Source organism: Alligator mississippiensis, chromosome 7 (genome assembly GCF_030867095.1).
Source record: "Alligator mississippiensis isolate rAllMis1 chromosome 7, rAllMis1, whole genome shotgun sequence".
Taxonomy (NCBI): domain Eukaryota; kingdom Metazoa; phylum Chordata; order Crocodylia; family Alligatoridae; genus Alligator; species Alligator mississippiensis.
This window is the reverse complement of record NC_081830.1, coordinates 62239742-62262944: the sequence shown is the minus strand read 5'-3', so window position 1 is coordinate 62262944 and position 23203 is coordinate 62239742. Positions and strand designations below refer to the sequence as shown.

General features: G+C 40.5%; 2 protein-coding genes across 6 annotated transcripts in view; one reads left to right on the top strand and one right to left on the bottom strand.

Moving 5' to 3' along the window:
• Positions 1-23203, bottom strand: part of MED12L (mediator complex subunit 12L) — a 310161-nt gene that overhangs the window by 195500 nt on the left and 91458 nt on the right. For 4 of the 5 annotated variants that reach the window (XM_019491778.2, XM_059731035.1, XM_059731036.1 and 1 more), the window contains exons 12-15: positions 22639-22765; positions 19388-19602; positions 18401-18505; positions 17249-17422 (exon numbers count right to left, since the gene is read on the bottom strand). In XM_019491778.2, the coding sequence (XP_019347323.1) occupies positions 17249-17422; positions 18401-18505; positions 19388-19602; positions 22639-22765 (621 nt within the window). The remainder of the gene's footprint in view (positions 1-17248; positions 17423-18400; positions 18506-19387; positions 19603-22638; positions 22766-23203) is intronic. The other variant, XM_059731038.1, reaches the window with a different exon arrangement.
• On the top strand, positions 8759-11910 carry GPR171 (G protein-coupled receptor 171). Its single transcript, XM_014602758.3, has 2 exons — positions 8759-9075; positions 10473-11910. Exon 2 carries the CDS (start codon positions 10527-10529, stop codon positions 11496-11498), a length of 972 nt encoding a protein of 323 aa, XP_014458244.1. The 5' UTR covers positions 8759-9075; positions 10473-10526; the 3' UTR covers positions 11499-11910.

Here is a 23203-nt window from a genome sequence, read left to right as displayed (position 1 = left end):
CTCCTCACACCCCTCCCCCTGCCCCCTCCCAGGGCAAACTTCCTCAATGCATAATTGGCTCTACCAAAGTCAGTAGAAAAACTCCCACTGACTTCAGTGTTTGCAAGATTTCTCTCAGTTAATACTTATGTCTTCCAGTGCATGTACCCATTTTATTAATGGTACACATTTCATAGCAGCATCTTTGTTAACAGAGCTAATAAAAATCAGTTACACTGCATTATCCAACCCCAGATTAAACTGATTACAAGTTATAGAATACCACACTGCAGTCTAACAAGCATTTTCTTTTTTCTCTTACATTATCATAGTGGCTACTTATAAATAATTGTCATTGCCAGTTAGGAAGCACAGCTTGAGGATACTTAAAGTCTTCTCATTATTTTCATATGGCCCCATTTGCACATAGAATACTCACAAACACAAAGCAGAACCCTTCTTGAGGGGATTTAAAGCCTTAAAAACACATGAGGTATACTGAACTACAAAATATGTTAAAATTCTATACATTTAACTCTAATGCTAAGGACAGAAGTTACACATAAACCAGTTTAAATGATGGGAAACTGCTTTACATCTGTAACAGAACAGAAGTTCAGTGTACATAAACTGCTTTCAAAATGGCCAAAATCAACTGAAGATAAACCTAGCTGAATATAGTATCAGACTTAACTGATTTAGGTCAAATCAGTTTATGGAACTTCTGTCCCAGATCCCTTTCCCAATTCAAGTTAACTCACAGTCCCCCAGCATCCCAGGATGCTTTGCAGACCTGAGCTATGCCATCTGCTCCAGTGGAGCAGGGACTGCCTCACTCCTCTGCTTCTTTCCAGTCTGTGTCCATCAGCCCAAAGAAACAGGGCAAGGTAACAAATCCCCAGACACCCTAGCCAGGGTCTACACAGCATGTGTGGGGAGAAAAGCCCCTGTGGTGGGGGCTTTTCAACCCTCAGCAGCCCTTCCCCCTCCCCCTTCCCAGCTGCTGATTGCTTCAGCCACTGCCTCAGGAAGGAGGGGAAAGAAGTCCTCCCTGCTGGGTCCCTGCCCATGCAGCCCAGCATGGGGGCACCAGCAAATTTCTGCCTTGCTGAGCTTCCCATCACCCCAACCTGGGGCAGCCACTGGGAGGTGAGGAAAATTCTTCCCCTCCCAAACCCCAGGGCTGCTCGCCTCACCTGCTGTGAGTCTCAGGGGTAGTCTGGGGCAGCCTTAGAGAGTAGAGGAAAATTGCCCTGCACCTCTACAGCCTGAGTTGCTATGAGTCTGAGGCAAAACTTTTTGCCTGTGGCTGCCCCAGGCTCTCTCTGAGACTTGCAGCAGCTCAGGCAAGAGGCCCTGGGGTTTAGGAGGGAAGAATTCCCCACAGCTACCTGGAGCTGCGAGAATCCCTCCCAAGGTGAGGTCTCCCTGGTGCCCCCATGCTGGGCTGCATGGGCAGGCACCTGGCTCAGAGGACTTCTCCATCCCTCCTGTGGCAGTGGCTGAAGCTATCAGCAGCTGGAAAGGGAGACCGGGGGGGTGGGGAGGACAGCAGGGGGTTGGGGGCATGTACTGGGGAAACAAATCTGGGACACTTGGCTGGGCTGGCAATGGCCAGCAAGCTAGGAGATGTGCTTGAGCACCCCCTGCCTACTGACCTGGGTCAGTGCAGGCCTCACCCTGCCTTTTCCAACTGAAAACTGAATATCAGTTCAGTTTGTTATCAGTTCAACCTAGGCAGCTTAAAGGAAGCTGCCTAGATTGAACTGATACTGCCTCAGGCTTTTTGACTGTCTGTATTTAGCCTAACTAAATCTTTAATCCCTTCCCAAAAATAGATATTCCTGCTCACAATTCATATGCTCTTGGTGTCAAGGTCTCTTAAATTTTTCATATATGTGAACATATTATAGGGTCATAATTGGAATTTATCAAATGAAAGTTAGGAGCAGCAGGAAATGTGCTGCCCTTGCTAGCTGCCATGTGTAAAAGTTAGAAGAAACACAAGCCACTTTTTTGGCCTATTACCCTAAAGAAGGGTAGGGTCCTCCTTGAAAAGATTCAGGGATAGCATAAGTGGTGTCAGAGCCCCCTATAAACAAACATTAAAATCATAAGAGAACAGTTTCTCTAAAAATGACATGCATGAAAATTGGTAATGCCACTTCAAAAGGATAAAATAGTTATATCTCATTTTTTCTATTCTCCCAATTTCTAGATTTATAAAGCTTACATTACAATCAGTTCCTGGGAAGAAAAAAAAAAGTACATTTGAAAAAGGAGGGATCAGCACTTATAATCATGTAATTAGATGCCAACATAAATCCAGAATTAAAAAATTAAACATTTCATCTAGCTCCACATTAGGATGATTGAAAATATAAATCTCACACACACACAAGTTGTCTGAGCTATGTTAAATCTTTAACTGCGTTTAACAATATAACAATACTTGGAGGGCAAGTAATAAAGGAAAGGTTAAAAAAAAAAAAAATCAAAAAAAAAAACCACAGCTGCATTTCTCCCACAGGTAACTCACCCTCCCAAAAGCCCTGTGGCATTACTATCTCTTTCATACCAGAATATGTTTCTGAATACATTGTTCTCCTATATCCCAATATTAGAAGACAGTTCTAATATTGAACAGTTATGCAACTGTCCTTTATGTCAAGATATCATGTCCACTTACATCAAATATTCTGCAATACAGTATTTGGGACATCAAATTTCAGGTTCTTTCTTTGCCTACTTCTTTCCATCTATATATTGTTCTGAAATACCCAAACAAGTGGAGTTCTTGCTCTCACAACAAAAGGCAGCTAGAGAGCTAATGCAGAACAACAACAAAGTTACAGTCACCTGCTCATTGGACCATCCTCTCATCAGTACAAAGCTACTTTTAGTATTACCAAGGTGGAAAAGCAGAGTAGCAACAACAATCTTTTGTCACTCTGAAAGAGAAAAGTCACTGAGCCTGTGTGGATGCAAAATACATAAAGGCTTGTGCATCAATAATTTGATTAGAAGTGATCGTTAAGGTACTACTTCAGAAAAGCATTTAAGCCTATGCTCAAGTGTCTTCCTGAATAAAGGTCTCAAAAGAGATGTGGATGCAAGTGTTCTGGATTCAAATATTAATACCTCCAATTAAACCACAAAATTCCCAGCTTTATTAATATTATTCATCCTGACAAGAAGGGCTAGAATAGATAGAGCAGGGGCAGGAAGTTATTTTGAGTGGGGGTACACTTACTGAGTTTTGGCAAGCCATCAAAGGTCGCATGACAGACAGCCAGGGGTAGATAAATATTAATTTTCTAACTTTTTTAGCGGCCCCGCAGGCCAGATAAAATGGCCTGGTGGACCACATATGGCCCACAGGCCATGTTTTGCCCAATCTGAAAAAGAGCCTTCGTTCCTTTACAGTCCAAAATAATGCTGTTAACACCTCTCTATGAAAGGATCCCTATCCTTTTTTCTTATTTTAGAAGCTGGGAGACATTGTACTGCCTCCAAATAGAGGTGCCTTAAAATGACTGGTTCAAACTCTTTCTAGTGATCATGAGGCCAATGAAAAACATCTGTTTATTACAAACAAAACCAAAAGAATTAATAGTTTTTGATGCATTTAAAAGCTAGGAAGTATCAGACTTAACATTGTTCATGCAAGTTCAATTCAACCTCTTTGTCCTCATATTCAGTACAATGCATTCGTTAAACTCCATGGTCAGATGCCATATTTTCCAGAGGATCCCTACCTCATTCAGTGAACACGATAGAGCTATTGTAACAATGAATAAAGTGTGTTGTAAAGAAAACTCTAGTCCATCTCAAAACCTCCTGCCTGATCAGCTGCAGAAGGTGGAAAATGTTTAGAGAATGAGACAGGGGATTGTAAGAATAGAAAGGATAGTCTCCAAGTTAAGGCAGTCAGATGTTGCATACAGAATTGGATTTATAGCTTTCTCGGTCAGAGTTCCTCTGTTGCTAGGCAACTCACTGAAATCAAACTTTTCTCAGGTCAATAGTAATTGCAAAATCCTCTTTTCATAGATGCCCGAGTTTAGCTTAGAGTCCAATTCGGCAAAATATGTAGAGTATGCAGCTGTCCCTGAACTGTGCACTTTGAACATAATGATGCGCTTTAAAAGGTTAAATACTTGGGGTGGAGAAATCAAGCCTTAGGTGCCCCCATATGGGCATCAAGAACTAGCAAATACTTTTGACCTTGATCACTGTGTGCCTCCGTTTGTCACTTATGAAAAAGGGGCAGCATCCATTTATCTCAGAGGGGCAATGTGAAAGTAAATTAATACTCATGAAAAATTTGGATATTGTTGTGATGAGCTTCTCAGAGAAGCCCCTGAGTAAACTAAGTTTTGTCTGTTCAGCAGTAAATCAGGCCTGAGGCCGCACACAGAGCAAAAAATTGACTAGCAACTGATTAAGTGGTCACTGCCATCTCTATCCACTGAAAAAGGCAGAAGTACCTCAAGGATAAATAATATGGGATACTATACAATACAGCATTATACTCAGGGAGGCTGAAGTAAGACTGTAGAGGCAAGCTTACTTCTGTTATTTCCCAAATGTCCAGGGGACAACTCTGGAACCTTAATACTATTTACACATAAAATGCCATTGCACTGCATTTCCCAGCTTTTTAAAAAGTAAACTGAAAAAAACAGAAAACCTATCATGTGGCAGGCAGCATACTGACACCCAGACTAGTTAGCAGGACGTATGGAACTTTTAGACCATTGGCACAGATGCCTGCCCCTTCGGACATCAATAGTAAATAATTATCCTCTGGGTGAACCAGTGGGGTTTGGGTGGTGGAGTAGGGGAGAGGGAAATGGACAGGTCTACACTTTTTCCAGTTGGGTTTACTCATATTTGCTGACATCAGAGAAAATGGCAAGATGCAGAGAAATGTTGTTCCCTTTCAAGGTCAGGAAAGAAACATGCTGTCATAAGTATAGGTTCTTCCATGGGTCAAGGCCTGTAGGTCAAGGCCCTGCATGCTATATACAGGTAGGCAAGGCAGCACAGGGTCCAATCCCACCATCTGGGATAGAAAAGAAGCAGTGCAGAGCCCCAGGACCCTGATCCAGGCATACCAGGCTAGATGGAGGCGATACAGGGCCTGAAACTCTGATCCTGGTACTCGGGACTGGGCAAGGATGGTGCAAGACCCTGGGCCCTGATCCTGGCATTCACAACTGGACAGAGGTGGTACAGAGCCCAGGGCCCCAATCTTAGTACACAGAATCAGGCAGAGAGAGACATGGGCCTGCACAGCCCAATTCTGCCTGGCACACAGTCCAATCCAGATGTAAGGTTCTGATTTTGATATGCAAAATCTGATCCTATGGACCAGCCCCCCGGTCACTTTTGGCATAAGGGGGCAAAAGGCTGAGCAGTGCTCAGGGGCGTGTGAAGCTTCAGTCCACGATTCAATTCGGAGAAGATCTGGCCCAATTCAGAGGCTGAATCACCAAATCCGAATTGAACTGGGAGACAAAAAAAACCCTCCGAACCAATTCTGAGCAGATTCAGAAATTTGGAAGACAGTCTTTCAGGGAAACAGAAACTGAGAAGATGGAAGGGGAGCAGGGGGGAAAAGACTGACCTCTCTAGCTGGCCAATCCCCAAGTCCCCTTCCAATCACAGGGCTCTGGGTGAGGAACGTAGAAACAGCACATAAGCCTCTGTCTGCAAGCTTTCTGTGCCTTTTGCAAGTTGTTTCTGCCTGAGCACAGCATCTGAAAGGTACTGGACTGGCGGGGCTCCTACCTAGTCAATCTCCTGCTACTTTCTGTTCTTGGAAAGGATTGGATATAGCTTACTAACTAGAATCCCTCTACTTATCCCTATCCAATCCTTTTCTTTCATTTTATACTGGTTCGCTTTTTTCTCCCCACGTTTTTTAAGAAGAAAGCTGCGTTTTCCCTGGCAGTGAAACTCCTGCACCTATCTCCTTGGAATTTGGCAGGCCTCATGCCCTCAGAAGGGGCTACCGTCCCTGCTGTTTTCATCCAAATCTGCCTTAACACACACGCGGCACGAGTTTAGCTTTCAGCAGTTTGAGGTACAGTTTCCCAGAAACCCCTATAACCATCTCCTTGAAACTTGGCAGGCTTCATGCCCTCAGAAACAGCTACCATCCCTGCAATTTGTATCCAAATCAGCCAAAAAATGACAACGTTGTAGGTATTTTAGTGATTTCCCATTATAGTCTAAGGCCGAATCTCCCTGAATCAGTGCCGAATCTTCCGAAGGCAATTCAGCTGAATTGATTTGGGACAGTGATCCAAATCTCCGAATTGAATCACTGTCCTCTAAATTGGCCAAATCCAAATCGAATACCTCCCTATTCGCACAGGTCTACTGAGCACCACTGCACTAGATCATTTTCAAGAGAAAAGGCTACATATGCATATTAAAACAAAGAAAACAAAAGCAAAACACCCTCGAAAGCCATTTCCCCATCCTTGTTTGCAAGCAACTGGATCATTTTGACAGAAGTTTTCCCTTAAAAAATAAAAAACCTAAGAGGTAATCAAAATTTAAAAATTTAGAGCAAAAATCTAAAGGGTTTAAGCTACAGAAAAAAAAGATTTATTATAGGAATTGCTTGGCAGCCTGTATCTCAACCACATTACCAGTTGTGTCTATAATCTATTAATCCAGGGGTGAGCAAAATGTGGCCTGCCAGGCCATTCTATCCAGCCCACGGGGCCCCTAAAAAATTTACAAAATTAGTATTTATCTGCCCCTGGCTGCCTGTCCTGCGGCCCTCGATGGCTTGCCAAAACTCAGTAAGAGGCCCTCCGCATGAAATTATTGCCCAGCCCTTATTAATCTAAATGGATCTTTTAAATTCAAGGGGGGCAGGGAGTGGAGAGGAATACACAGGGGAAAACAAAAGCCTCATCTTGGATTTGAGTACTGGCCCAGGCCAGGAAGTGGTTCATCTTCAGCTTTAGCCCCAGCTCAAAGCCAGATCTGTGCCACTGCCTGCCCCAGGCCAGAATGGCTCATTTGGTGGGGAAAGGAGCATGTGGTGGGGTGAGCACAAAGGACACAACAGGATGGGTAGGGGGAACCTGCAGCCTGTTCCCCCATCTCTTTCCCTTTGTGCCTGTTACTGCCCCACATCCCCCTTACCTTCTGCTCTGGCTCCAATCCCTCCAGCCCTGACCTGCCAAGAGCTGCCATCACTTCTTCCTAGCCAGGCTGGGCTGGGCTGGGCCACTATTGCTGCTAACTGCTCCAGAGAAGAACGATGCAGCAGAAGGCAAGAAGAGGGGTTGGCAGGGAGTAGGGAGAGGGAGGTAGGGAGATACAGGCATGGAAGGGGCAAGAGGGCAGGGATCAGGTAGCAGGGGTAGACTAGGGGCACAGGAACAAGAGGTATGGATCTGGCCCCTCCCCCCCCAGCCACTGCTTTCCCTGACACAGAAAGGGGGGGGGGGGAATGCAAATTGAATATGACCTTCCACTAATTAAATTCTAATTCACAAATTTTCCATCTATAGAGTTTGGGGGGGGGGGGGGGGGGGGGGGGGGAGGCTTGCCTTGAATTTTAAGTTACCTTGTATTCAGGTAAATATAGTAAACTTGCCCAAACTGGAGACCATCAGACTTCAGTACTGCTCAGCCAGAAGTCACACCATACAATGATGTTATACTGCTTATTATTATTTGTAAATTTGGAGATAATCCCATGCCTCTTCTCTTTATGAATAACCAGTATGAAACACTAGGGAGATTTCCCTATGCAGGTTTTCCTGAGCATTTTCTTCCTCTTTTGAACCCTGAGGAACTTCTTTTATGGTTCAGCTTCAATCCAAAAGTCTCAACATGAAATTCATTTTTGAGAGCTTCGGGTTTCGTGGGGGAAAAATGGAGAATCATAAATTTAGTATGACTTGTATGGAAAGCCATAAATCAGCCCACATTTGTTTAAAATGAAACCCAAGATCACTCAAGTTTATGGAGTTTCACAAATGTTTTGACAAACACAATTTGAGTTTTGAGTTCATGACTAAATCTGAAACTAGACAAGCTTAGCGTGGTTTCCTTTAGGCTTTGATGCAAAGACTTAGCCCAGTTCTGTAAAAAATAAAGTTTTGCTAAAGCTGGTAGCTGCTCCCAAAGAGCATAGGCTCAATTTTGTTAATTCTTGGGTATTCTCCCTACTAGAGCACCAACTGTCAGCTTCATACTTTAGTTTCTCTTTATAGTAGTCTTAAGCACTGCAGGCCACATGGCTGAATTCAACCCTTGTTCTACTGCTTCAACTTTTTTCTTGAGTTCAGAAACCTTATTTATAAGGGGCTGTTTGTTTGTTTTACACTTTTGATTCCTAGGAGGAATGCCATAAGGTTCATGTCTTGAACTAAGCAAAAGATCAGAATAAAAAAAAAAGTCATTAGTCCCTACCTTTTCATTAAATAAAGTTGTTCATTTGTTTTATCTTTAAGTTTTAAAATCTTATATATTACTGAGACTATAGACCACAAAGGCCATCTGATACAAGAAAGTATCAAGATGCAAGACTCTTGATACTTTATTTTCCTTCAAATGCCATGCAAAAGCTTCAAGTGTGAGAACACATTACAACTGGATATGAACATATCAGAAGTTAAAAAGGATTTTTTTTCCTCTGGCTGTTTTTTGTCCCCAATCTACTCCAGTCTCTACCCAGTCAAGTGCACAATACCCAGAAGATTGTGCACAAGTTCACAGATGTGGGCACAGCCTCATGACAGCTGCAGTCTGTCTTTAGCAAATAAAACATTTTTTATAACGTTAGTTCTGAAAGAGGAAAAAGGCAGTTTTGGAGGTTCCGTGAACACTTACGTTTTTCTGTCATATCTCTTTTAGGTAACTTCCATGTGGTTTAGCAATTGAATGCTGGCTCTAATTGCGTCAATCAACACATTTAAAAACCACAGACTTTTTAAAACCAGCAAATGCACTGAAGGATAAGAGATTAGCACACTGTCTGACAATGAGGCAACACCTGCTGAGGCTAATCAAGCACTTTAGACTCTGATGCCTACAAGACTCTAAACAATAAGAAGGAAGGTATGTATTTTTAAAATATTTTTACATGCTTAAATATAGCTTGGTATGTATATACATATATATGTACATACACACACACACACACACAAACTCTATGAATTATATAATATGCTAAATGCACTGAAAAGCTAGAAGACGGTACATTAAAAACAGCATTTTTCATAGCACAAACTGTGTTACTTTATTGTATGCTTAAAATACATCTACTCTAATTCCACAAAAGATAGCCCTTCATCTCACTTGGGCTGCCAGAGTACTAGATAAAATTCATTCTAGAATCTATCTGGAAATAAATCAGATGGGTCACTGGGGAACAACATCAAAACTCCATTCCCATTAGAGGATTCTGCCACTTTCACCTTCTGCTGGCTCTGAAAAAGAGCTATTTTTTCTGACCTCAAGTTAAACGTATATTTTTGTAGCAAAATAACCTCCTTTATCATCATTATATTTCTGCTAATGCAACAGCATAGCTACAGTTCAGGTCTTTTAGTTGTATCATATAGTAAAACTATACCATTTGAGCATTCAACCTAAATTTACATTTGATCAGTAAAATGGACAAGCTTTAGCAAATGGAAGAGTCTGCACTATATAAATAAGAAAATTAAGGGTGAGGCTATACAAGACTCATTCACTATCTTCATTTCTTAGATAGTCAAACAATTCTCTCTCTCCAATACTCATATCAATGCAACTAAAAGAAAAACCCTGATATGCAACAGTTGATACAGCTAGTTACAATAAAGAAAATACGTACATCCATAATCTAAGTAAATACATCTTCTTTTCTCTCTACAGTCTGATAAAAGCAAAAATGGTGCAACCAAATCACCTTTGACAGCTTCTTTCGAAAGGTTTTCTTAGATTGATAACACATTCAGTGTCTTTTCCTTGCTTAACCAAAAGTGTTAGTGCTTATAGCTAAATTCAGCTGTTTCTGTTGGATGTACCTTTTTGTTGCTTTTGACCTCTTATTGTTAACTCTCATGCTCCTATGCTATATTTTATGGCCAAGTATTTTACAAATATTCACTAATTTTCTGAGGTGAAGTACTGGCATAAAAAAAAACTTTGTGTGTGGCCCTTATTAACGAGCTACATGACCTTGCAAATATAGTTGTATTTACCCTACAGTAGTGTGACTTAAAGAGGATGTTCATGAGAGTAAAGTTTCGTAGACATCAACATGCTTGCAACAATAGTTTCAGGCTACGTTAAGAAATTGCTTGAATATAAACAAAACCTCTACAATATAATCTGAATTATTAAAGGCTATTTAAAAAGTACAAGTTTGGCCACACATCTTAATGAAATTTTACTGGAACACATTTCTCACATTGATAAACTTGTGCTGTTCTGAGGAAAGTTGATGTCTTACTTTTATTACTTCGCAGGTTCTGGATATCTTATAACAGCAAAAACACCTACGTGTCCACAAGACAATTAATATGTCCTTAAGCAATGTCTCAAATTGCAATATCTATAATCAAATGGAACCATTTTCCTATTTTTACTATTTGATTTTCCTCACGGGATTTATTGGGAGTTGTTTTGCGCTATGGGCATTCACACAAAAGAATCAAAACCAAAAGTGTATCAGCATATACTTAATTAACCTGCTAACAGCTGACTTCCTGATGACTTTGGCATTGCCAGTTAAAATAGCTGTCGACATAGGCATTGCTTCTTGGAAACTGAAAATATTCCACTGCCAATTTACAGCATGTCTCATCTACATTAACATGTATTTGTCAATTATATTTTTGGGATTTGTAAGCATGGACCGGTGTCTACAGTTAATGCACAACTACAAAGTGTATCGAATCCAGGAACCTGGTTTTGCCAAGATGTTATCTGCTGTTGTATGGATAATGGTGCTCCTTATAATGGTGCCCAACATGGCAATTCCAATCAGAACAATCAAGGAAAAGTCTACCATTGGATGCATTGATTTTAAAACAGAATTTGGAAGAGACTGGCACGTGTTTACTAATTTCATATGTACAGCAATTTTCCTCAATTTTTCAGCCATGATACTTATTTCCAACTGCCTCATTATCAGACAACTTTATCAAAACAAATACAGTAAGAGTTATGCAAGTGTGAAGAAAGCCCTGGTCAATATTTTATTAATAACTGCAGGCTACATAATATGTTTTGTTCCTTACCATATTGTTCGGATTCCCTACACTTTGAGCCAGAGTAACGCTATAACTGACTGTCATCTGAAACAAATACTCTTTAAAGCAAAGGAATCCACCCTGCTGCTCGCTGTGTCAAATCTTTGCTTTGATCCTATTTTGTACTTTTATCTTTGCAAGACGTTTAGATTGAAAATTACTGCAACTTTTACAGCACAAAGAGAAACAAAAGGTCTCACAGAAGGAGAATCTGTGCAAAACTGCCATAATTCAATCTAAACTAATTGATGGATATCACATATGCAACTATTCTGCACTTGCTGAACATGGGGAGAATGAAAACCTGGAGCATATGGACTGCTTTATTAGCTTATAGTTTCATATACCTAATGAATAGTGCACAGTTCTATTCTCTCTAAGGACTCAGTATTACTTAATATTAGTTAATATACCATTACTTAGTATTAGTTAATATACCATTGTGATAAAGGTCTGCATAAAAATACCCACATAGTAGGAGACAAATGTTTGATAATGCATTTTATCTAGAGAGAGACAAAAATGTCTAATAAAGTTTTACATATGAAAAATACCTAGACTTACCTTCTTTCATAAAGCAACATTAATACTTTCTGTATTAAGATACCCAGTGCAATCAAGGAAGTTGATGCATAACAGTGAAACATAAGCTTCAAAAGACTTACCATAGTCTCAGATAACCCAGAAAATGTTAAAAGGAATTATTTTCTGAAGAAAGCAAATTTTCTCCTGGACTAATTAAACATTACGGTTTTGGCTCTCATAGCACCAACAAATGCTTTCAAATTTTTTTTTATTCTTCCAATACCTCTTTCCATTCCCTTTCTACTATTTAAATGAACAGTAAATTCATTGGTAGCAACAAGTAACAGGCAATTAACTGTTGTGACCTTTTCAGGAATGTTTTAAAATGGAATAAGATGAACAAGAGTTAAGAATATAAAATAATGTTTTTTGTTATGTTCACAATTAAGAGTTTTCAATTAATCTTTCTCATATGCACACACACACGCACACAGCAATAAGAATGCAGTTAAGTACCTAATATTCAGGACACTTAGAAAAAAAATACCACCATACATCTTAAAATGTCCTATAATCAAAGGCAAATACAATTATAATTCATCCAGATCGCCAGTAACCTGTAAACGCAGAATACTTCAGAGATATGCAGTTCAACAAGGAGAAATGCAAAGTGCTGCATCTAGGGAGGAAAAATGTCCAGCACACCTACAGCCTAGGGAATGACCTGCTGGGTGGCACGGAAGTGGAAAGGGATCTTGGAGTCCTAGTGGACTCCAAGATGAACATGAGCCGGCAGTGTGACGAAGCCATCAAAAAAGCCAATGGCACTTTATCATGCATCAGCAGATGCATGACAAATAGGTCCAAGGAGGTGATACTTCCCCTCTATTGGGCGCTGGTCAGACCGCAGTTGGAGTACTGCGTGCAATTCTGGGCGCCGCAATTCAAGAGCGATGCGGATAACCTGGAGAGGGTCCAGAGAAGGGCCACTCGTATGGTTAAGGGCCTACAGTCCAAGCCCTACGAGGAGAGACTAGAGAAACTGGACCTTTTCAGCCTCCGCAAGAGAAGGTTGAGAGGCGACCTTGTGGCCGCCTATAAGTTCATCACAGGGGCACAGAAGGGAATTGGTGAGTATTTATTCACCAAGGCACCCCCGGGGGTTACAAGAAACAATGGCCACAAGCTAGCAGAGAGCAGATTTAGATTGGACATTAGGAAGAACTTCTTCACAGTTCGAGTGGCCAGGGTCTGGAATGGGCTCCCAAGGAAGGTGGTGCTCTCCCCTACCCTGGGGGTCTTCAAGAGGAGGTTAGATGAGCATCTAGATGGGGTCATCTAGACCCAGCATTCTTTCCTGCTTATGCAGGGGGTCGGACTCGATGATCTATTGAGGCCCCTTCCGATCCTAACATCTATGAATCTATATAAAAGAACTAGGTATTCTCCCTCAAATCTTTAAAATTTAAATTCTATTTTGAACAATTGGAAACAAGCAACTAAAAAGTATCCAGGACCAGTTGTTAGCCCCACAGTCTAATAGGCACAAGTTAAAGTGTAAGATTTCTGCTATTTGCAAGATTTCTGTTATTTGCATCTTTTTTTTTTTTTTTTTAAATGATAGCTCCAACAGTTGGAAGTTTTCTATTATCATTAAAATTTTTCTGTTTTGAGTGAACATTTCTAAGCTGAGGTATGGTTCCATCTCTAAGCCCATTCAATACTACCCTTCCTCCTGAAACTACCAAGACAGACACAAATAGAAGTGGGGGGCAGGGCTCTTGATTTTCCAAAAACCTATTGATAAACGCCAAAAAACAAGCCAAGGAAGGAAACCCATGTCAACTCTTCAGTCCTTTTACATTTCACCACTGCTAGCGTCATAGACAAAGCTGGCTACAGGCAGCCTTAGCTGAGGTGATCTAGTTGGGGATGGTCCTGCTTTGAGCAGGGGACTAGACTAGATTGACCTCCTGAGGCCCTTCCAACCCAAATTTCCTGGTTCTATGATATGTTTTGACATATTGGTAAGTTTATCAGAAAACATTCAGATCATCCAACCAACAACATCGACATTCCTGTTTAGTGCAAATGTTTGTTTGTACTAGTGACCCATAAGTGAGAAATTAATGCAGTACTTGTTTTTACTGAAATATATCACCATGTGTTATTTCCTCCCATGCCTATGCTTCTAACTAGACAGCTTTAAGTTCAGCACATCCCAAAAATCTCACCAAAATAAAACATTTATGAAGTATTACAAAAGCCCATGCCATATCTCACATTATTGCATGCTCAAGTTGTAGTCTATATTAGGCCTGTGCAAAGCTTCAGTCCCTGATTTGATTTAGTGGAGATTCAGACCAATTCGGTGGCCAAATCTCTGAACCTAAATTGAATCAGAGGACCCTTTAATTTCTCTGAATCAAATTGGAACCCTCTGAATCAATTCAGAGATTCAGACATAGACACAGCTTTAAACGTTTTTTCTACATACCTCTAGGTAGCAGGCGACTCGTGAGTGCTGCGATGCTGGGGCACATGGAGTGTCCCACAAGAGCACAGGGGCTCCCCAGCGTGCTCAGCAGCAGACACAGAAGTGGACCAGAAGCACTTCCAGTCCACCTCTGGATCTGCCAGGGAGCATGCAGGCCCCCCCCATATTCCCCTGGTTTGGCAACTGGTGCTTCCTAGGTCTGGGGGGGCATCTGGGGTGCCCCCGCAGCTGATTGCTAAGCCGGTCCAATTCCAGGTTCGTTGCTGAGCACATGGAGGGCCCCCTGCACTCCTATAAGATCCTCCATCTGCCCCAGCATTGCACCATTCACAAGCCATGCTGGTGCCTCAAGATATGTAGAAAAAGCATTTAAAGCTGCGTCTATGTCCAAATCACTGATTCTCCGAATCGGCATCAAATCTTCAGATTAGGCCTAATCGAATCAGGGTCAGTGATCCAAATCAATTAATTGAATTACTGTTCCTAATTTGGGCCGAATCCAAATCCAAATCGAGTAGGGCCTGCTTCACACACCCCTAATCTATTCATCTTGACAGACATACCCAATGTCAGTGTTCTGACTAAAATTATGCTCCAGCTCCTGTAAGTCTAAAACCTAAATAAAAACTACCAATTACAATAAGCACTAAAAAAGGTTCTCATTTTAACAAAGCTGTCATGGAGGAGGACATCTATGGAAGTGGCAGTAGGAAGACTGCCAAGGCAAAACTATTTGCCAACTCTGTATGGGCAGATTCAGAGATCTGAGGGAAGGACAGAAGAAAGGCAGGTTAGGCCACTGAATCCACACCTACATAGAGCCAGAGAGCAGCAGTTACAAATCCTGTATAGGAGCTGTGCCTGGAACAAATTTTAAGATCAAGTCCCAGGGTCTAGAGTAGCAGCCAGAAAGGCTACAATTTTGCATTGCAACCTATTCATTGGTGCAGTTTCTATCCTTTCAATATTCACACAGTTCTCCAGACAAACCCTGCATCCTCTGACTTCGGTTCACTTGGCAGTAGCTTGGGAATCTCACTTTGGTGCAGGAAAATTATTATACTACTTATCCAAATTCTCAGGTTGGTGTATTTTGAAACACTACTGGAAAAATACCAGAATCAGTTCCATGGCAAGAGTTTCATTTCCATGAAGATTAATGGCAATTTTCAATAACAATGTTTAAAGACTTACTTTCTATAATATGAAATACTTATTTTCCAGAAACAACCTGATGTTTTGTTAGAAGAAAAAATGACTTAGTACAGAAAATCTAAAAATAATATAATGCCTAAGAATAAAACAAAGAATTATGATAAATATGTGAAGTAAGTGTACATGAGGGAAAAATGTAGTGTTTCTCAGCAAAACTCGCCACCTGGACACAAGAGCAGGCTGACATTGTATACCTAGACTTCCTAAAGGCCTTTGATCTAGCATCCCACAATGTCTTCAAGAGAGAGTCAGGTGGGTGAGAAACTGGCTGCAGGATAGGACCCAGAGAGTCATAGTGAATGGATCCAAGTCATCCTGGAGAGTAATGGGCAGCATTTCTGTGTCCCACAGAAGTCACTGCTTGGCCCAGTACTTTTCAATATCTTTATTAACGATTTGGATGTGGGGGTAAAGAGGTCACTGGACAAGTTTGCAGAAGACACCAAGTTATGGGGGAGCACAGTCACACTTGAAGATACAGGCTACAGATACAGGCAGACCTAGACAGGCTAGCAAGTTGGGCTGGTCAGAACCTGATGAAGTTCAACATTGAGAAATGTAAAGTGCTCCACCTTGGGATGAGCAACCCCCAACACACCTACAGGCTTGGTGGCACCAAACTGACTAACACCACAAGTGAAAGGGACCAGAGGGTAATAATAGACCACAGGATGAATGTGAGCCTGCAGTGCGATGCTGTAGCCAGTAGGGCAAATAATACTCTGGCATGTATCAATCGATGCATCTCCATCAAAATCAAGGAGGTGATTCTTCTGCTGTATTCAGCACTGGTGAGACCACAGCTGGAGTAATGTGTCCAGTTCTAGACACCACACTTTAACAAGGACATGGACAAGCTTGAGAGAGTCCAAAGAAGAGCCACCCATATGTTCAGAGTCTTATACAGCAAGCCATATGAGGAATGGCTGAGGGATCTGGGATTTTTCAGCCTCAAGAAAAGAAGGCTAAGAGGGAACCTGGTAGCAGCTTACCACTACACTAGGGGAGTACATTAAGGGCTCAGTGCACAACTGTTCACCAGTGCACCTGAGGGGAAAACTAGGAGTAATGGCCACAAAACACCTGGAAGACCAATTCAGGCTCAACATTAGGAAAAACTTTTTCACAGTCAGGGTGTCCAGACTCCCAAATAAGCTCCCTCCAGAGGTGGTACAATCACCTACCCTGGAAATCTTCAAGTCACCTTACTGGGGTCACCTGACCCCCAGTTATCTTTCCTGCTTGATGCAGGGGCTGGACCCGATGATCTTCCGAGGTCCCTTCCGGCCTTACAGTCTATGAAACTATGAAAAGTGTATTAATCTGTGCTGAGTTCCATGATACCATCCTTAGACTGCTACCAGCACTACAGATAATTCTCTCTAGTATTTGTCACTCACTCTGCTATTTCTACAGGATGCTGCAGTGAAGACGTAACACAGCTGGCATCACTGCAAATTAAAACACAAAAAGAGAGAAAATTAAGACTACCCTACATTTAGACTACCCTTTTCAAGGGAAAAAAAAGAGGAGAAAAAAAGCTGACTCCTGGAAAACCTAGTAATTTCTAGCAAAATTAGAGTAAAAGCATAAAAGCAAAAGAGCATCTGAATTAAGCTTTAACAATGCCACAACCTCTGCAAAGTGACTATTTCCCCCACAAGGAAACGTGGACTTTTAGTCCTTGAATTGCCTCCGGCTAATTCCTTCATGTATTGACATTTCAACTTAAAAATGTAAACAGTTCGCTTACCAGAAGTATAGGAAAATGTGTTGCATACTGCAAGTGGCGAAGGTCATAGTTGGAAGGAAAAATCAGATCTTTCAGTCTTTCCCGTTTGACTGTCTTCTCACTGTTAACTGAGATTCTTCTGTCTAATGAAGAGTTCACATTCTCACAAGACTCCGCAGGCATCGGAGAAAAAATCTAAGTCATGTAGAACAAACGGTTAAAGTATTTGTAAACAGAGACATTCGAAATTCAAACAATTGTATGGTAGGATTGAGTTTGCTCTTATTTACAGGTTTTTCATACCAACGTAACTATTTAACATGGGAATTCCACTGGTGTAAGTGGAATAAGTATTAGGCCCAATGCTTAACAGATAGACATTACTCCAAATATTGTGCACGAGGTACTAACAGACAAAAGCAGTCTGCAATTGAAGTAGTATTACAGTTTACTTCCCTTGTGTAACTTCTAACTTGCAACATAGAAGATACAAATTACATTTTATTCAAAAGACAGAAAGACAAAGGAATGGAAAGCTAAAAAGCTGGATTCATGGAAATTAGAGGAGAGATGCCTTCTGGACAACATATAAACTGATATGACAATATCACTGGGAAAGATCTCCGGTAGATACAGCCTCAGTTCTACATGGTGTACTGGCTTCAATGGGGTGGGCGTAGGTATAGCAGTCTGTGTAGATGCAGTTCAAGGGTCAGCAAATAATACCAACAATTAGAGATAAGTTGTGAAATTCAAAAGTACTCCAAATTCAACAGACAAGACAAAAAAAGAAGACTCAATCAAATGAAAAGCCAAGTTACAGAACAGCAGTTTGGGGTGTGACCAATTAGTATAAAAGAAATATGATTACACATGCATATTAATGCAACAGTCCTCTAACTATACTGAAAAGGGCACAAAAGACAACTGTATAAGCCAATGAGAAAGCTGTGAAAGAATTAAGCAACGCTGTCAAAAGAAGATATATGGCTGTATTAAAGATGACAATACCTTGCATGCGTTATATTACAGTGACTGTAAATGAAAGAATACAGGGTATATTCAAAAAATAAGATTGCTCAAGTTCAGGATAAAGCAGAACATATTTCTGGTGCACACAACAGGCAAGAGACAAGGAAATGAATAGTGTGTAGAAAAAACAATTAAACCTACTGGGAATTCCGAACCAAAATCAGTCTTAAAGTCATTCCTGTCTACATCATCAAAAATATTAGTGGTTCCTGAGTCAATGCCCATATGTTCCATAATGCTATGATCCTAATAAATCAGGGAAAAAATAAACTTCAGTCAGATAACAATGAAAGCCTAGTTTGACTGGTCAGAAGGTAAAACCAAAAATTCCAGCCATTTAATAGTTAATGTTTAAAATTAGGCAAGAAACAATTCTAGTATCTGTATTCACAACATCCCCCAATTCAAAAGCACTTTCCACTGTATACCCATATACTGAGAATAATCAAGGACAGGGATCAAAAGAGGAGGGGGAGAGAGAGGGAGAGAGAGACACTGGTGACCATCCATGGGGACTCTTCTGGAACTCAAAATTGCTTCCCACTGGTAGCACTGCCTGCCGTCTCCCAAGTGTTCCTGCTTCTTGGTACAGATGTCATTGAGAACACCATGGAATGCAATTTATATACACTCTACCTCTTTCAAGGCAAAATTTGGCTAAGATGATTGAAAATCTTAGAAAACACTTAAAATGGTCATCAGCACTACTGGGGCTGTGCTGCATGATCATTATGTAATTAAGGGTCTAATCCAAAACCCACTAGATTGATTTTTATTAGTTCTGGAACAGACCTGAAGAGCTGATCTTTTCCTACACTTCAAATTGCACCTTAGCTTTCACATTTCAATAATAAGTACTTGTATTACTATATTCAGTTCATAGGACATAAATATAGGGATTAGGTATGTGCTATATATACACAAGTATGTGTTATACGGTTACGTATGGTTACAGGTATGTTTGGGATACACCAGATAAACCAGAAAAGGATTTTCATGTTCAAATCTCCTTTGATTATTAAAAGATCATGCTTAAAATGCTGCACTCCTTGGTTGGAGATTTGTTTTCAATTAAAGGATGCTACTAAAACTTAATATGCAAGAAATAGGTGAAGACATGCAGTTTACCTCCAATTTCATATCATGGTCCTTGGAATAATGTTCATCCACAGTTTCTCCAGTAGGCGAGCGTGGTCTAGTAGCTGTAGTGATTGACAAGTCTCCACGTGATATTAAAGTGCACATATAGGCATCATGTGAAAAAACATCATGTCGGATGAACTCAGAAAATAGCAGCACCAGATTCACAAATTCAGTCTTCTCGTACTCACTATTCGGGTCAGCTACCAAAAAAACCCATAAAAACCTTTCTTAAAAGAAATTTAATAAACATTTGCTTTTCAGGTCTACAAAAATGCAAAACTCTGCAATGTGTTTTGTGTCAACAGCCATTTCTTTAAAAAACAGCTTTTGACCCCTAAAGATTGCTTTTCTTCTCTATATAACAAATTATTTCTAATTTAATGACACACCACTAAAACACTTTGCCTTCCTACCACTTCCTACATAGAGGTGGGTTCCAAAAAAGTCTCTTCCACACACATAAACTTGCACCAATTTGTGTAAAATGCAAATCCAAAATTCAAATATTTCCAAAAATTGAGAGGTATGATCAAGTTCTACAGAGAAGAAAAACTTATTCTTGTCCTTAAGATTTTGATTAAAGAGATACTTATTTCTGCTGCTGGAGTAAACTTTAGTATATCTTTTAGGACATGTATTTACATTTTTAAATCAAAGATTATAATTACAAACAAACTGAGCAATTATAAATACACCAAACATAAAAGGGGAAGCCAAAGGGAAAAAACAATAGACCAGATTTTAGACATTTGAAAGTGCACAATAGATATTTTGATCATTTTATCTAGGTTCTCTTTTTTCTCTGTATTTCTCTCATGTAATAATTTATGAGCATATTACTTATTGTAAAAATACACCAGAATCTTTCCCTCTTTCCATGTCACTGAAGAAGGGTTCAGAGGGGGCATGTATTCACCCACCTGGGCATTTTCCAATAAAAGTGATATTTTTCTTATTAATGGCCTTTTTAAACATTATGCTTTAATTCCCTTCAAAATGTTTCAGGATACATGCAGATGTTACTCCTGGATTGACCTAACTAGCATTAGGTAGATCAATATGAACACCAAACTGTACATACACTAAGACAGTTCAGATCAGGCATAAAGTGACCAGCCCAATCTAGTGTAATTCACCTAAGAAGCTCCACTACGTAGATCAGGCTAAACCATGCCCCATCTAACCAAATGTGTGTGCACTTTTAGAGCGCGTCCCTGAGGTTGGGAAAGCTCAGCTGCTCACCTCAACCCCAGGGCTGTTTTTTCTACCCCTCCCTGACACCCAGACCTGACCAGGCTATTTTAACCTTCCTGACCCCCACCTTCCCCCCCCGCAGTCCTGGACAGACAACCTTCCACCCATGCTCCTAACCACCCCAGCTTACTTAGATCTCATTCGCAGCACAGCTCCTAACACCAGCAAATATGTACGCAAGTGGGACCCACTATACCATCACACAGAGTAATCATAGCTTGGGTCCCAGGAATGTCCTCATCTACCCTTAGATAATTATTTCTTTTCCAGCTTCACAAAAAAACTGTTTATTTTATCCATAACTGTGCTGAAGCATAGATAAGCAATAACTTTCTTTTGGCAGTGAAATACAGTTATAACAAGTAAGAAAAGTTTATCAAAATGAATGATCAAGTATGCATTATTGTCAATGTATCACTGCACATTGACAAAGAAACAAGAATGCTCTTAATCATAGGTGACTGATGGGGAGGGTATGAGGGGGCATGTGCCAGCCCAGTCCCTGCCACCGCAACCAGCTTCTGCAGGTGCTAGCCAGCCCCGTCCCCTCCACCGCTGCTTCTGCAGAGGCTCTCCAGCCCCGTCCCCCTCAACACTGGCTTCTGCAGAGGTTCGCCAGCCCCGCCCCCGCTGCTGACACCGCCTCCAGCTTCTGCAGGTCCTCAACAGCCCTGTCCCCTATGCAGACACCTGCTTCTGAGGGTGTCCACCCAGACTCAGGAGGCACCAGTCACCCATGTTCTTAATATTTGTATTGGTCATAGCAATACAAATTTTGTCAGATTTTTAACATTAAAGCTTGTAATCATGCACTGATATTGTAGTGCTATAACATAACTTCTTTATTAGGAAATAAAACTTCCATTTAGTAAGCTACCACTAATTCAACCAATTATGAAGTATTTAAAAAGAAAAGGCTCCTATACACATGTACGGAGGGTGTTCCAACGCGTTGTAATTACAAGACACTGGAGCAAATTCAACCAACTGCTGAAGCATGGTAGTAACCATGATCCAGCAGACTCCAGTGTATCAACATCTCTGACCTGAAAAATGGCAGTGGAGGTACTTTAACTAAAGCTCCTTCAACGTGCTTTAAAGCACACACACCACCATTTTTCAGCATGGGGATGCCAATACATGTGATGCTTCAGACACTTTAATTACCGTGGGTCTCGGAACTGCACTAATTTAAACTACCCTCCTTTCCCCCAAACACATACACCCCTACCGGAGCACATCTGTAAACACCCAAAGTGAAGTCACACTGCAAAGATTGGAACCACTTCAAAACAACCATTTTTATACACACAAATAATTACTGTCACATTGTTATACAATTGACAGACAAACAAGTCTGATTAGATCATTCCTAGCTTAAGACAATTTTTTAGTTTACTGTTGACTCTAAATGCCCTTTAAAGATGTATCTGTTGCTGTTCTAAATATTGTATACTACTAGACTTCTGATGCTTACAAACCTATTTCAGCACTGTCCAAAGCTTGATTAACTCCAGAAAATTAATTAATATCTCTAAAAGATGAGAAAATTCAGATAACAGATTTAACAATGCAAACATTCCTACATCAGAATGCTTTTCTAGAGACAATACTTTTCTTAAAAGCACAAAAGGAAGGGCACATGGGTCATTAAACCTTGGATGGTCCTGGCCAGAATGAAACCATTAGCAGCTACATACAGATTTTTATAAAAGCGTTAAACTAATATTCTCTCTTGGTGTCAAGATTATAAACTTTTGAAGAACTGTGTCATTCCCATAAAAAAAGTTATAACATTCTTCTCCCAAAAGGAAATAGAAGCCTATGTGTCTGACAACCCTAAGACCCAAGGACATTATAAATTTGTAAAAAGAGAGGGGAGGGGTCACAACGGAAACTGTGAATCAGTAACGTTACCATAATGAAACAATTCCAGTAACTGGGCATGCCCTGTTTTGGAACAGTAATTAATTAATACTTACATAATGAAGGAGCCTGCGTATCTAAAAACCTAAGGAGGACATTCTGGAAAACAGGAAGGCTGGAACCAGTGAGAGAAGCTGAAGAAATAGATTCCTTTTCATCGAGGACTTCTGACTCACCACACCTCTATGGAATAAAAAATACCAAATTAGCATGATACAACTTCACATTTGTTTCTCTTAACAACATAGCATCTATCTAAAGCTCATACATCTCACCAATCACTATTGAAGAGAAGCATTATTTCATCACTCTCTAGCAGTATTTTTAATATTTCTTAAGTATCTATTTAAGCATCGCATAACAAATATTAAAAAGCAGTACTTGAGAACTCCCTTTTTGTGTAAGGGGTTACAGTTACTTAAGTAAAATTCAAGCAAACAAATTTTTTGGATTGTTTTCATGCAAAGACTGCAATTATAATTTTGACAAAGGAGGTTAATCTTGTTTTATATGCCAGTTTCACCAATTTAAAATAAAAGGCTCAGGACTCCCAAACCAAACTCCCTCTGCTCCCTTTCACTTCTCCCATTCTGAAAACAGTGGCAGACTGGCAGTCTATAC